Source organism: Rhinatrema bivittatum, chromosome 4 (genome assembly GCF_901001135.1).
Source record: "Rhinatrema bivittatum chromosome 4, aRhiBiv1.1, whole genome shotgun sequence".
Taxonomy (NCBI): Eukaryota; Metazoa; Chordata; class Amphibia; order Gymnophiona; family Rhinatrematidae; genus Rhinatrema; species Rhinatrema bivittatum.
In genome coordinates, this window is record NC_042618.1 from 439,909,103 (window position 1) to 439,922,843 (window position 13,741).

General features: G+C 42.5%; 1 protein-coding gene across 1 annotated transcript in view; it reads right to left on the reverse strand.

Annotated features, from left to right (window-relative positions):
• The window catches only part of CFAP54 (cilia and flagella associated protein 54), a 1,106,494-nt gene that overhangs the window by 371,829 nt on the left and 720,924 nt on the right, over positions 1-13,741 (reverse strand). The window contains exons 47-48 of the mRNA XM_029597529.1: positions 8,755-8,877; positions 8,115-8,168 (exon numbers count right to left, since the gene is read on the reverse strand). Coding sequence (XP_029453389.1) covers positions 8,115-8,168; positions 8,755-8,877 — 177 coding nt within the window. The remainder of the gene's footprint in view (positions 1-8,114; positions 8,169-8,754; positions 8,878-13,741) is intronic.

The window sequence follows — 13,741 nt, forward strand, 5'->3', positions numbered from 1 at the left end:
GGCTCCTTGATAAACCTTCCTTCCCAGGGAATCCAAGAATCTGTGATCTTTTCCCGGGGAGTTGAGGAATGTGGTCTTATCCTCTTCGACTTCTTTTGTGCAGATTCCACCACCACTGATTGGTGTGGAAGCTGTGACTTTTGGTAGCCAGGAGCAGACTGCACCAAATACGTTGTGTCCATTCTTTTATTTACAGCAGGCACTGAGCATGGATGCTCCCAAAGCCGATGTTGTAGGTCCAGAAGGACATCATGGACCGGTATGGCTACTACTTGCTTTGGAGGGGCTACAAATTGGAGAACCTTCAATGTTTGTTGCCTTGAATCATCTTCTGTCACCAAGGCAAAAGGTATGGTGCCAGCCATTTCCTGGATGAAATTTGTGAAGGATAAATCCTCCGGTGGAGATTTCTTTCTTGGGTCTGGAGGTGAAGGATCTGACATGAAATCTTCAGATGAGGTGTCTGTTTGTCCATCGTCCCAAGTATTGTAAGGATCTTCTCTAGGTGGAGATAGTGGAGAAGGTCTAGGTGGACGAGGAAGCCCTGAAGGACCTGGTTGCAGGTCATCGAAGAGTATGCCTTCAGGCTTTTCTTTCCGAGGCATGGGAGGAAGAACACCGACTACCTCATCAAATCTCTTCATTAAGAGCTGATAGAGTGTCAGTTCTGGAAGTCCTGGGTCTTCAGGTAAGCATGGCATCGATGGTATCGGGGCCGGAATCAAAGATGGCATCGGTGTCATCGATGGTCATGCCAGTGGCACTTTGGCTAGTATCGGTGTAGGCAATGTCATCGACGGAATCGTCAGCATCGGTAAAGGTACCGGCATCGACGGAGTCATCGGCGTAGGCACTGGCTTCGGTGCAATCACCGGCATCGGTAATGGAACCGGCATCGGTTCGGGAACCGGCATCAGTGAAGGCAATGGCATCGGCGAAGGCGCCGGAAAAGGCATCTGCTCCTTAAGGGCCTGGAGCACCATATACCGGATAAAATCCGACAATTCCTGCGGAACAGCTGGTGCAGGCAGAGCAGCTGAATGCGGTGGCGGTGGAAGTATTTCTTCGGAAGGTGAAGGCCCCAGGGTATTGGTATTTCTTCGGAAGGTGAAGGCCCCAGCGTCGAGAGTAGCGGTGTTTCCGGTAGTTTAAGCCGCTTAGCGGTCGGTCCCTACGGGGAGAGAAGCGCCGCTGGAGTCGATGTATGCCGATGTCTGTGACAGTGTTTCGGTCGGTGTTCGATTACTGACCTTGTCGATGCCGATGTCGATGGTGATGGATGATCTCTGGAACCCTCCGGACGACGTTTTTTCAATATTATTCTTTTTGAAACTCCGGCTGGAGACGATTTTGTTGATGTTGAGGGAGAAGGCAGAAGCTGTAGGTGAAAAAGATGTTCCATCTTCTTTTGACGAAGTTTTCTTCCTTTGGGAGTCATCTCTGCATATTTAGGGCCGGTTGAGACATCATGTTTGTCCCCCAAACAAAGGACACACTCGACGTGTGGGTCTGTAATAGACATTGTCCGATTACAGACGGGACATTTTTTAAATCCGGTAGTCATTTTCTATCGACAGCCATCGATGAAATGAGGGGAAAAATTATGAGAAAAAGGTTTTTACTCAGGGAGTAAAAACGAGACTATGATTACTCACCAGCTGGTGGAAATCTGAGAGAGATCCCTTGTGGGAGAAAAAGAATGAGAAAATAAGTGACTTTTCAGTCAGCAAACACTGTGAGAAAACTCACAAGGCTCCTTGCTCCGCGATGCTTACAGCAGCGCGGAAAAACGAAGACTGAAGAGAGACCCCTGTGGCAGAGAATATCATGGCATGCTGGGCATGCTCAGTGACCTCACAGGGCCAGTCAAAAGTTTCTAGAAACTTTGACAGAAAATTTTCCCGCACAGGGCTCCATCAATGATGTCACCCACATGTGAGGACTAGCATCCTGCTTGTCCTGGGATAAAATAGTATTTTACCTGTGGAAATGGCTTATTCTAAAACTGTATTGATCACACACAACACCCATAAAACACCAATGTGTATTCCAGTCAACCTCTATATGTAAATACAAAGAATTAATAAATGGTTAACCCGGTATCCTATTATATATCATGATAGATAGCCATAAAGTCTTGTAGGACCCTTACTCTTAGAGTCAGTATAAAAAGCAGACTCTATTAAAGGTATAGGGTCACTTTACTTTATTTACTTTATATTAATTTTTGTTCATTTTTTTCATTTGAATAAAACCAATTCCTTGGACTTGCTGAAACACTGAAAATAACGTTCCACAATAATGCTGTAATATCCAGTCCGAACCACAAATCTTATTCAAAATATAATACTCATCTCAGTCCCGACACGTTTGCATTTCGGACCCTAAGGTCCTGCTTCAGGGGAATGACATCATACAACTTTCATATCAGCAACAACTACAAAATTCTATATCGTTTCCAGCATAATTCCAAAATTTTCCCAAAGTCTTTAAATGGCTTCTTCCTTTCTCTTCTAACGCGGTCTGCATTCAGACTCGCATACTGACGAACCATGGCGACAAACCGGAACCTTTTAAACCCATATCCGGAAAATACGGCCACACCCACTGTTTTCTATCAGGTCTTCTTCAAAAGGAAGGTTCTCTGTCATGTCCAGACTACAATACACACCCACAATGACGTATAGCACCATGCCCTGTCCTCTATCCGGTCATTCTTAAACGAAATTACTCACAGAGGTAGTTCTCTATCACGTCCAAACTGTCAATCCTGCATGAGCGACATCCTTCTGTTTTCATCCAGTTGGATCCAAACGATGGTACTCAGAGGAATTTGCTGATATCATCCAATATTATGTCCTGATTTCAATGTATCAAATATCTTTCAAAAAACGCTGTCTTATGTCAGATCATCTTTGGACCAAAACACTGAAAAAGATAATTTTCTATCACAACCAGCCTGTCAGTCTTATGTAACGGTATCCACCTGTCAACCTCCCGATGGTACTGAACCGGGGGAATTTTCGATGTGTATCTAAAATGATGATGTCCAAAGCAACATCCAAACTACTATACATTCCCCTACACAACCTCACCAAGAGGGACCCTTAATGTCACTCGTTCCCAAGCCTCACGGGCTGATGCTCAAATCAAAGTCTTCTCTCACGTCCAATCATTTACTTCTTTTTTACCGATGTCCTTATGTACCACATCCTTATTGAATATGTATCAGGTATCCTAGACAGGAATTTAGATGAAAACATACTCCATTTGTCCACAAATCTTCTCCATTGATCCACAGCTGTAATCAAATAAAACAACAGCAGTACATCTCAGAAGAATTGTGACCTCTCAACATGTGATTCAAATGCACTACCTAATATGGCCAGAACACTTCAAATCAGTGAATACCAATTGATTTTCTCGTTAAGGCCATAAGGATGCATAGAATTCAATGTGAAAATCCAATAATGCTCACGTTTATTTAAACGAGACTGTATATCCCCCCCTCTAGAACTTCGTCGTACTTGCTCCAGCACTAACCAACGTAGATCTATGAATGCATGTTTTTCTTGATTACAATGTTGTACCAATGGAGCAGTAATTTTGGAAGTTTTAATACAACTCCTATGTTCAATCAGCCTTGTGCGGATCTTTCTCTTAGTCCGTCCAATATAGAATAATCGACATGGACATTGTATAGCATAAACAACACACTCAGAATCGCATGTGGTAAAAGTATCCAACCGCACTACAATATCCAAAAGCAGGGGCTGCCACTGATCCCCCGTCAGAGATAGAGCACACATGTCGCAATGACCATAGGTATGATGTCCACCAGTTTGATGTTCTGTACGTGTGGAGACGAATGCCGATTTCACCACAAGATCTCGAATATTCTGTCCTCTAGAAAACGCAAATCTGGGATCTGTCTGAAAAACTCGATGAAGGGATAAAACTGGCCAATGTGTACGCACAATATTTTCTACATCATTAATATGTGTTGGATATTTGAAAGTACATGTAAGATTCTGAGTGTACGGACGCTGCTGATATTGTAGCAACAATGTTCTGTTGGCAAAAAGTGCCCTCTTGAAAGCCTTCTTAATTACAGATCTATGATATCCCATCTGGGCAAAACTAGTAGATAACGCTGTTGCTTGCAATCGAAACTCATCTGAAGTAGAACAAATCCTCCGCAAAAATTGCGAAATTGGTAACCCATCTTTTAATCTTCTAGGATGGTAACTAGAATACCGTAAATAGTGATTGCGGTCCGTTGCTTTCCTATATAATGTGGTCTTGACAGTGGACCCCTCACATATTATTAAAATGTCCAAAAATGCTATAGAAACCTGATCATAATGTGCTGTAAACTGTAAATGTGAGTTTTTACAGTGGCAACCCCTGCTATTGGATATTGTAGTGCAGTTGGATACTTTTACCACATGCGATTCTGAGTATGTTGTTTATGCTATACAATGTCCATGTCGATTAGTCTATAATGGACGGACTAAGAGAAAGATCCGCACAAGGCTGATTGAACACAGGAGTTGTATTAAAACTTCCAAAATTACAGCTCCATTGGTACAACATTGTATTCAAGAAAAACATGCATTCATAGATCTACGTTGGTTAGTGCTGGAGCAAGTACGACGAAGTTCTAGAGGGGGGGATATACAGTCTCGTTTAAATAAATGTGAGCATTATTGGATTTTCACGTTGAATTCTATGCATCCTTATGGCCTTAACGAGAAAATCAATTGGTATTCACTGATTTGAAGTGTTCTGGCCATATTAGGTAGTGCATTTGAATCACATGTTGAGAGGTCACAATTCTTCTGAGATGTACTGCTGTTGTTTTATTTGATTACAGCTGTGGATCAATGGAGAAGATTTGTGGACAAATGGAGTATGTTTTCATCTAAATTCCTGTCTAGGATACCTGATACATATTCAATAAGGATGTGGTACATAAGGACATCGGTAAAAAAGAAGTAAATGATTGGACGTGAGAGAAGACTTTGATTTGAGCATCAGCCCGTGAGGCTTGGGAACGAGTGACATTAAGGGTCCCTCTTGGTGAGGTTGTGTAGGGGAATGTATAGTAGTTTGGATGTTGCTTTGGACATCATCATTTTAGATACACATCGAAAATTCCCCCGGTTCAGTACCATCGGGAGGTTGACAGGTGGATACCGTTACATAAGACTGACAGGCTGGTTGTGATAGAAAATTATCTTTTTCAGTGTTTTGGTCCAAAGATGATCTGACATAAGACAGCGTTTTTTGAAAGATATTTGATACATTGAAATCAGGACATAATATTGGATGATATCAGCAAATTCCTCTGAGTACCATCGTTTGGATCCAACTGGATGAAAACAGAAGGATGTCGCTCATGCAGGATTGACAGTTTGGACGTGATAGAGAACTACCTCTGTGAGTAATTTCGTTTAAGAATGACCGGATAGAGGACAGGGCATGGTGCTATACGTCATTGTGGGTGTGTATTGTAGTCTGGACATGACAGAGAACCTTCCTTTTGAAGAAGACCTGATAGAAAACAGTGGGTGTGGCCGTATTTTCCGGATATGGGTTTAAAAGGTTCCGGTTTGTCGCCATGGTTCGTCAGTATGCGAGTCTGAATGCAGACCGCGTTAGAAGAGAAAGGAAGAAGCCATTTAAAGACTTTGGGAAAATTTTGGAATTATGCTGGAAACGATATAGAATTTTGTAGTTGTTGCTGATATGAAAGTTGTATGATGTCATTCCCCTGAAGCAGGACCTTAGGGTCCGAAACGCGATCGTGTCGGGACTGAGATGAGTATTATATTTTGAATAAGATTTGTGGTTTGGACTGGATATTACAGCATTATTGTGGAACGTTATTTTCAGTGTTTCAGCAAGTCCAAGGAATTGGTTTTATTCAAATGAAAAGAATGAACAAAAATTAATATCAATTAAATAAAGTAAAGTGACCCTATACCATTAATAGAGTCTGCTTTTTATACTGACTCTAAGAGTAAGGGTTCTACAAGTCTTTATGGCTATCTATCATGATATATAATAGGATACCGGGTTAACCATTTATTAATTCTTTTTTTCTAAAACTGCCCATCCAAGTATGCAGATGCATTCCTAGGGGCAGAGTTGGTGAGAAGTTTGGACTTACATGCATGCCTTACGATTTTCAAAAGTATTCGTTTTTTGGATAATTTTAAAAATGAACCTACGTGCATACGGTCACTTTGAAAATTGATGTAACTTATGTATATATTTGCCGAATTTCTTATGTGGGCTGTTACAGAATTACCCCCTGTTTTATAGTGGTAGATATTTGAGCATTTTAAAATCCACTCTAAATCAGTATTAGTTATAGGATTGCCAATTTTCCCACTCAAAAACAACATCCACAAGCCCCATTCCCCTCCTGTCTAATGTCAACCTCGCCCTCTCCATCTCTCCAGCCCCACAGACCTTTCATACAGCATGGTCCAACTGGAGGCCCAATTTCATCATAGCAGTAGCAGCACAAGCTTATTCTCAGAATGCAGGGCTAGAGACTGAAACAGCACACAAGCTCCACTCCCAAGTCCCACCTCCCATATGGAATTCAGGAGGGTGCCCAGCCGTTTTAGGGCTAAAAAGTAGAGTGCACCCTAGCTCAGTCTCTGGTCCCTGCGCTCTATGAATAAGCGAGTGCTGCTGCTGCTGAAGCCAGGATTTGCCTCTGATTAGTCCCCAGGTCTTCTGTGCAGGTGAAATGGAAGATCAGCTTGTCTAGAGACAAGTGGTAGGCCAGTTTTTTCATCCTGTCGGCCGCCAGCTTCGCTTGAAAGAAATCAGACAGGCTGAACAAACACCAGCCATTTGACAACCCTAATTATTTGCCTATGGTTTAGATGTTAGGTTTGAATGCTGATTTCTGAAATGGGCTTTTACTGGTTACTCTACCTATTATTAGAATTCTGACAGCAGAAGGTCATTCTCAGCAAAACAGCAAAGGGTTAACTTACTCCCTGCTCCTGTACAACTGGACCCTGCATAGGGAGAAGTGGGACTATGAGAATTACCTAGGTAGCTTTGTAACCTATTGTGCATAGTTCTCTATACCGGTAGCTGTCAGATAATATTCTGACAGCAGCATTGCTATCAAAGTAATATTAGATACGGGTGGGAGCACTGCAATCATACTGTGGTCCCAGGTTTTAGGGGCTGCTGGGTAGGGCAGGAGGGATCTGGCTGGAGTTGTGAGAGGGAGGATGGGAATTCGGAGGGGGCCCAGAGGTTACATTTATTTTAAGAATCCAGTGGCAGGAGGCCTCTTGGGCTAATAGGCCTGCAACTTTCTTGTAATCTTTTTTTTTTTGGGGGGGGGGGGGGGGGGGGGGGTTTGGGAACTATGGCCCACATTAGTTTCATTTTTTAGAGGGATGGGGGCAGGGGATCAGGCATATAGGTCCACAAGGATTTTAATTTTCAGCTACTTAACCAGAAATGTTTCAATATATTATTCAGTTAAGGCTAAAGTTATCTGGGTACGTATACCCAGTTAAGTTTACATCTGACCCACCCAGACATCTGGCACACCCAGACTTAGCTGAATAACCTATTTGACTATCTCCGAATACTGGAATTAGCGAGGTAATTTATCCAGTTTCGTTAATTCTGCCCCAGATATCCTCCAATTAATCTGGATAAACTATATTTGGTTAATGACTTAGCTGGATAAAATGTATCAGATTACAGGGGCCAGATATTTAACTCAAAAGTTATCGGGACAAACTCCTGTCAATAAGGACCTCGCTGAAGAATTGCACATTCTGCTAATCCTGGAAAAAAAGTTCCAGTTGTCATGAATTTTTTGCAGAAGGCCCTGCAGTCAATCTGCATAAAATAAAAATAGCATAACTTACAAATCTTAAGAGAAGCAACAGGAAAGTGGGGGTTTGGTAGTTCCTTAACTATTGTTGTCTGTTTCATCAGTAGTGTATTTAGAAACACAGAAGATATACTGTATATATTAGCAAAAGTTATTATAATGGAAATGAAAGAACATTTTAAAAACCTCTGGAAAAAATACATAAAGCATACTGTAACTGTTTTCTTACCAGTAAATTTTCCTTCACTAGAAGTGGTTTTGACAAATCTAATTTCGGTAAGATCTGCAATATAAAAAAAAAATTCACATTACGCCTAACTGCGCATAAAATAAAATAAGTAAAATAATAATGTGTTCAAGGACTTGCTCTTGTAGCACAATGAAGGCATGTAGTACTGCCATACCTAAAAATTCAACTGTTAGCATTTTCCATTTTATCAAAATCCAACGGTTTACAGTGAATACAACAACTTTATTCTTATTGGAAAGGACAAGAATGCTTGTACCTTGTGTGGTATTAAGCGGTCAGCGAGTAGCCAGAGAACAGACTTCAGGCTGGACTCTGGCAAAATATTTTTATCATCCCTGACCCAGAATCCCTTGCTGGATGAATTCTTAAGGAGGACAGGGCCAGATAAAATTGACTGATCCTTTAAGGTGTTCTGAGGGAGTTTCTTATACACTCCCCTCACATCTTGCAGTATCCAGGCCAGTCATATATAGCAAATTACTAAAAAAATGTTGAACATAAAATAGCTTGCTCAACTCTTAGCAAGAAAACATGCTGAAAATTTCAGACCAATGTACAGTTCTAGGAAAACACAGGGAGAAGAACATTTTAAAAAAAATGTAGAATATACAAACTTTACCATATCATTAGCAGTGTGTCTGAAACCACCACCTAATCTCTTAGGAATTCTTCGTCCTTGATTAATCTGCATGAGTTCATAACAGGCCTCCGTAAAATACCTTAAATCTGTAAGGGCTTTTGCCTTCAAAGGAAAAAATTAAGGTGGGGTAAAAAACAAAAAAATTAAGATAACACATTTAGATTTATTATCATTAGTACTTTCATTTACAACGCTGCACCAAAATACACTTTGTATGTCTCCCTTGAATAGAGAAGAGGTACCTGGTAGTACTTTAGTAATTGATACCCTGGTTTTATTTTTTAACACTGTATCTATGGAATATATTAAGATTTCAGTCTCCATTACTGCATTTTACATTTTGCTAGTGGGAATGTCGCATAGAAAAAGTCAGTCCTGAAACAATTTAGGATCATTGGGGTAGATTTTCAAAGGGGTTCGCGCGTAAGATACGTGCGTACCCCCCGAAAACCTACCCCAAACCCCCCCTGCGCGCGCCGAGCCTATTTTGCATAGGCCCGGCGGCGCGCACAAGCCCCGGGACGCGCGTAAGTCCCAGAGCTTGCAAAAAGGGGTGGTCGGGGGCGTGGCCAGGGGGGACGCGGTTAGGGATCGGGGGCATGTCCGGGGGGCATGTGGGCGGTCCGGGGGCGTGGCCGAGTGCCCCGACACAGCAGCCTGTGTCGGGGCCTGCCGCACCGGCACGTGTAAGTTACTACTGCCTGGAGGCAGTAGTAACTTCTCCGATAAAGGTAGGGGGGGGTCTAGATAGGGCCTGGGAGGTGGGTTAGGTAGGGGAAGGGAAGGTACGGGGGGGGGGTAGAAAAAAAGGTCCCTCCGAGGCCGCTCCGATTTCGGAGCGGCCTCGGAGGGAACAGGCAGCGCACGCAAGTTGCACAAATGTGCACCCCCTTACGCGCGCCGACCCCGGATTTTATAAGATACGCGCGGCTACGCACGTATCTTATAAAATCCAGCGTACTTTTGTTCGCCCCTGGTGCGCAAACAAAAGTACGCGCGCGCGTATGTTTTTAAAATCTACCTCATTGTCTATGAGAAACCGCTTAGCTCCCTTCTGCACATCACTTTTGTCCACTATTGAGTAAATTTTCCACAGAATTCTGTGCAGAAAAATAGAATATACGTGTGAAAGTAGCATGTATTTGTGTACATACTATTTTTTATAAATATCAAAAACGTGCACTTATTTTTGGTTTTGCATACTTATTTTACCGGTGTAAAAAAGGGGCATTCCGGGAAGATTTAAGTAGTTTATCCAGTAGTTGCTATTTTAGAAGAGATAAACATGTATTAATTATCAAATTTATTCATATAATTTTACACCTGCTAATTGACTAGTGTAAATGGAATCAGATTTGTCTGTTGTCTGCAATTTTTGGGTGAGAGGCGTGGGTGAACTGGTGAGGGTCAAGGTGAAGTGCGAGACAGTCTAGGTGAACTGAAGATGGACTGGATGAACTAGTGGAGATAAAAGCGAACTGGTGATTTCAAGTACACAGGCAAGTATTTTCAAAATGGTGCACATGCATACTTTATAAAATACCTGCTTCTGAGAATAAATCAGGATTATTATGCTTGCATGTTAAATTTTTTTACATATCTTAAATATATTTGCATGTGGTTATAAAACAGAGAAAATAAGCGCTTTCTTGCATTGCAAATATTTGATGGTAACTTTGATACAGGCACATGGGTGCACATGTATGCCAGCTCACACCAAAGGACGCAGCCATATAACATATGCTGCTTATATGCACGCATAGTATGAAATAGGCTGCACATTTTAAAAAATACTAGATTCAATCTCATATTTTCCTTAGTACTTGGCTTCTACAAGAAGTCAGTAACATATGCACAAGATGGAAATTACCAATTTTACCAATTAGTACACCAGCTTGCACTCCTCCCCCAGTTTACCCTGTCTCTTCATCCAGTCAGTATTTAGCTATAGAGAGTTTAATTCTGACTTACACCTGATAAATAGTAAAAGTAAATATGCGCAGGAAACAGCCGTGCGCACACTGGGGTAGATTTTTAAAAACTGCGCGATCGCATACTTTTGTTTGTGCAGCAGGCGCAAACAAAAGTACGCTGGATTTTATAAGATACGTGCATAGCCGCGCGTATCCTCTAAAATCCTGGATCGGCGCGTGCAAGGCTGCCGATTTTGGGCAGCCGGCGCGCGCCGAGCCGCGCAGCCTGCCTCCGTTCCCTCCGAGGCCGCTCCAAAATCGGAGCGGCCTCGGAGGGAACTCTCTTTCGCCCTCCCCTCACCTTCCCCTCCCTTCCTCTACCTAACCCACCCCCCCGGCCCTATCTAAACCCCCCCCTACCTTTATCCATGGATTTACGCCTCCCGGAGGGAGATGTAAATCCACGCGCGCCAGCGGGCTACTGGCGCGCCGAGACCCAACCCAGGGGCAGTTCCGGAGGGCGCGGCCACGCCCCCGGAACGCCCCGGGCCGAAACCACGCCCCCGGGCCCGCCCCCAAAACGCCGCATCGTTCGGCCCCGCCCCCGACACTCCCCCTTCCGAAAACCCCAGAACCTGCGTGCGTCCCGGGGCTCTGCGCGCGCCGGCGGCCTATGGAAAATAGGCGCGCCGGTGCGCAAGGCCCTGCTCGCGTAAATCCGGGCGGATTTACGCAAGCAAGGCTTTTAAAATCCGCCCGACTGCGTTTGCAGAGTATAAAATAGCAACTTATAGGGTGAATTTTCAAAGGCCCGCATGCATAAAAATCGGGACTTACGCGTGTGGCCAGGCTATGCGCACGCTGCGCGCATGTTATAAAATTGGCTCGTCCATGTGCGTGTGCTGGGAACCACTCGCACATGGATGTGCACGCGCTACTTTTAAAATCCACCCCATGCACGTAAATGCTGGCCCGCCCCAGAAAGCCTCTGACCTGCCCTGTCCCTTTTTTACATGAGAAAATGTATTCACACACCAGTACTTACGTGTGTTTGTGTGAGGTTTATAAAATATCACTAGCACAAATATGTTATTTGAGCATGCATTTACTATTTTGTGCGCGCACATCTCTTTTAAAATTCACCTTTCAGTGTTGTAGCAAAAAAGTTCACCTCAAAAAAATCTATAGCTTGATATGGAGTATGAACCGAGAACAATTAGGTATCAGGCTAGGAAACAAGGAGGATAACTTAAATAACTCTGTGTGGCCTCATATATACCTGTATGTGGCCATGCAAAGATCTACTACAATATTTTATAAACTCCACATATCAGATATGTGTAGATTTTAAAATGCATGTATATTTACTCCTCAACATATGCGCGAATGTTTGGTTACACACAAATACAATGCATTGAAAGCACATACCTTTCCTACCTATTTTATTAACACAGACGTGTATATTTTATGCGCAAAAAAATTATTTGTTCACGTAAAACCCTAATTTATACAAGGAAGTAGGTATATTTTTAAAACATGTGCACATGATTGAAATCACCAGTTTGCTACTACTTCTACCAGTTTACCCAGTCCTTCTCCACGTCATCATGGCCTTCCTAGCTCTTCACCCTGAAATACCACCAGCTCATCCAGACCTCCCATCCAACCAACAGCAGACAACAGACAAGTCTGATATTAGTTGCACTAGATAATTAGCAAGCATAACATTGCATGAATAAGTTACCTAATGTATTCGTATAAATCTCTTACAAAATAGCTACTTATGTGCATATTTTTTTACCCCCCCCTGGAATGCTCCTAGGCTATGCTTTTTTTGTACAGTTAAATGTACATGCAAAATTGACAATTTATGCACATGCTTTTTATGTTTATAAAATAGCATGTGTACGAGAAGAAGCCACTTATGTGCGTATATGCTTTTATGCATGTAACTACCTCTTATTTTTTATTCTATCTTTCACGATATTTCAAAGCAGATTAAATTCAGGTACTGTAGGTTTTTCCCTATTCCAAGAGGTTTTACAATCAGGAAGCCTAACTTTCAACCTATTCGCAGAACTGCTTTTGTGTGCATAAGTGGATGCAGGGAGTTTTATCCTAGTATTTTATAAACTAGGTAGGTAGCACTGAATATCAGCCTCATAAAATATACTGCAAGAAAATGTTCTTAAAAAATTCTTATCTAAACCCTTATAGATCAATATTAAAAGCCATAGTTCAATATTCAAAAGCTAAGTTATCCATTTAAATAGCAAGTGTTACCATATTCAGCCACTTATGTGGCTAAATTATAGACAGATAAATCATTATCTGGCTATAATTTAGCCAGATAAAAAAGAGTTGTTCCAGGGGCATTTGTGGGAGGGGTTTAGTTATTTGGCTAACTTAGCTGATTTTGAACTATATCAAGATCAATTTAAACCTGCTTCATAGCAGGTTTAAAGTTATCCAGCCTTATCTGACTGGATAACCTGCCACTTAATCGGATATCTTCAAACGATATCCGGTTAAGTGGAGATCCTATTGAAAAAAAACACAGGCCTACAGGATCTAACTAGCTCCCCTCCTCTCTCCCTCCCCCCCCCCCCCCAATCGTAGCTACTTAAAAACACCAGCAGGCCGATGCAATATCATGCGCATAAAAAAAACATGCGTCCAAGGTGGATGCACATTTTTTGAACTCGTGCACATGCACCTCTCCTGGGCACTCGTTGCAATATGCAAATGAGCTGCTGTGCTAAAAGGAACACGCAATGGATAATTTGTGCATCCCTAGCGCTCTGCATCGGGTGCCCAGGAGAAGTGGCTTTGTGTCCACAGCAGCCTGGCCAGAGCTCATTCCCCACCTCTCGGCAGGGCTGTTTCCAATTGGTCCTTTTCACTGACAAGTGTCAATGAAAGGATCAATCCCCTTTTAAGACAGCCTTTTGAAAGGGCATTGGTCCTTTCACTGACATGTGACAGGGAATGGACCAATCGGCAGTAAGTGAAGCAATGAATAAATTAGTATTAAGTGTCCTTTGTGTGCAGGT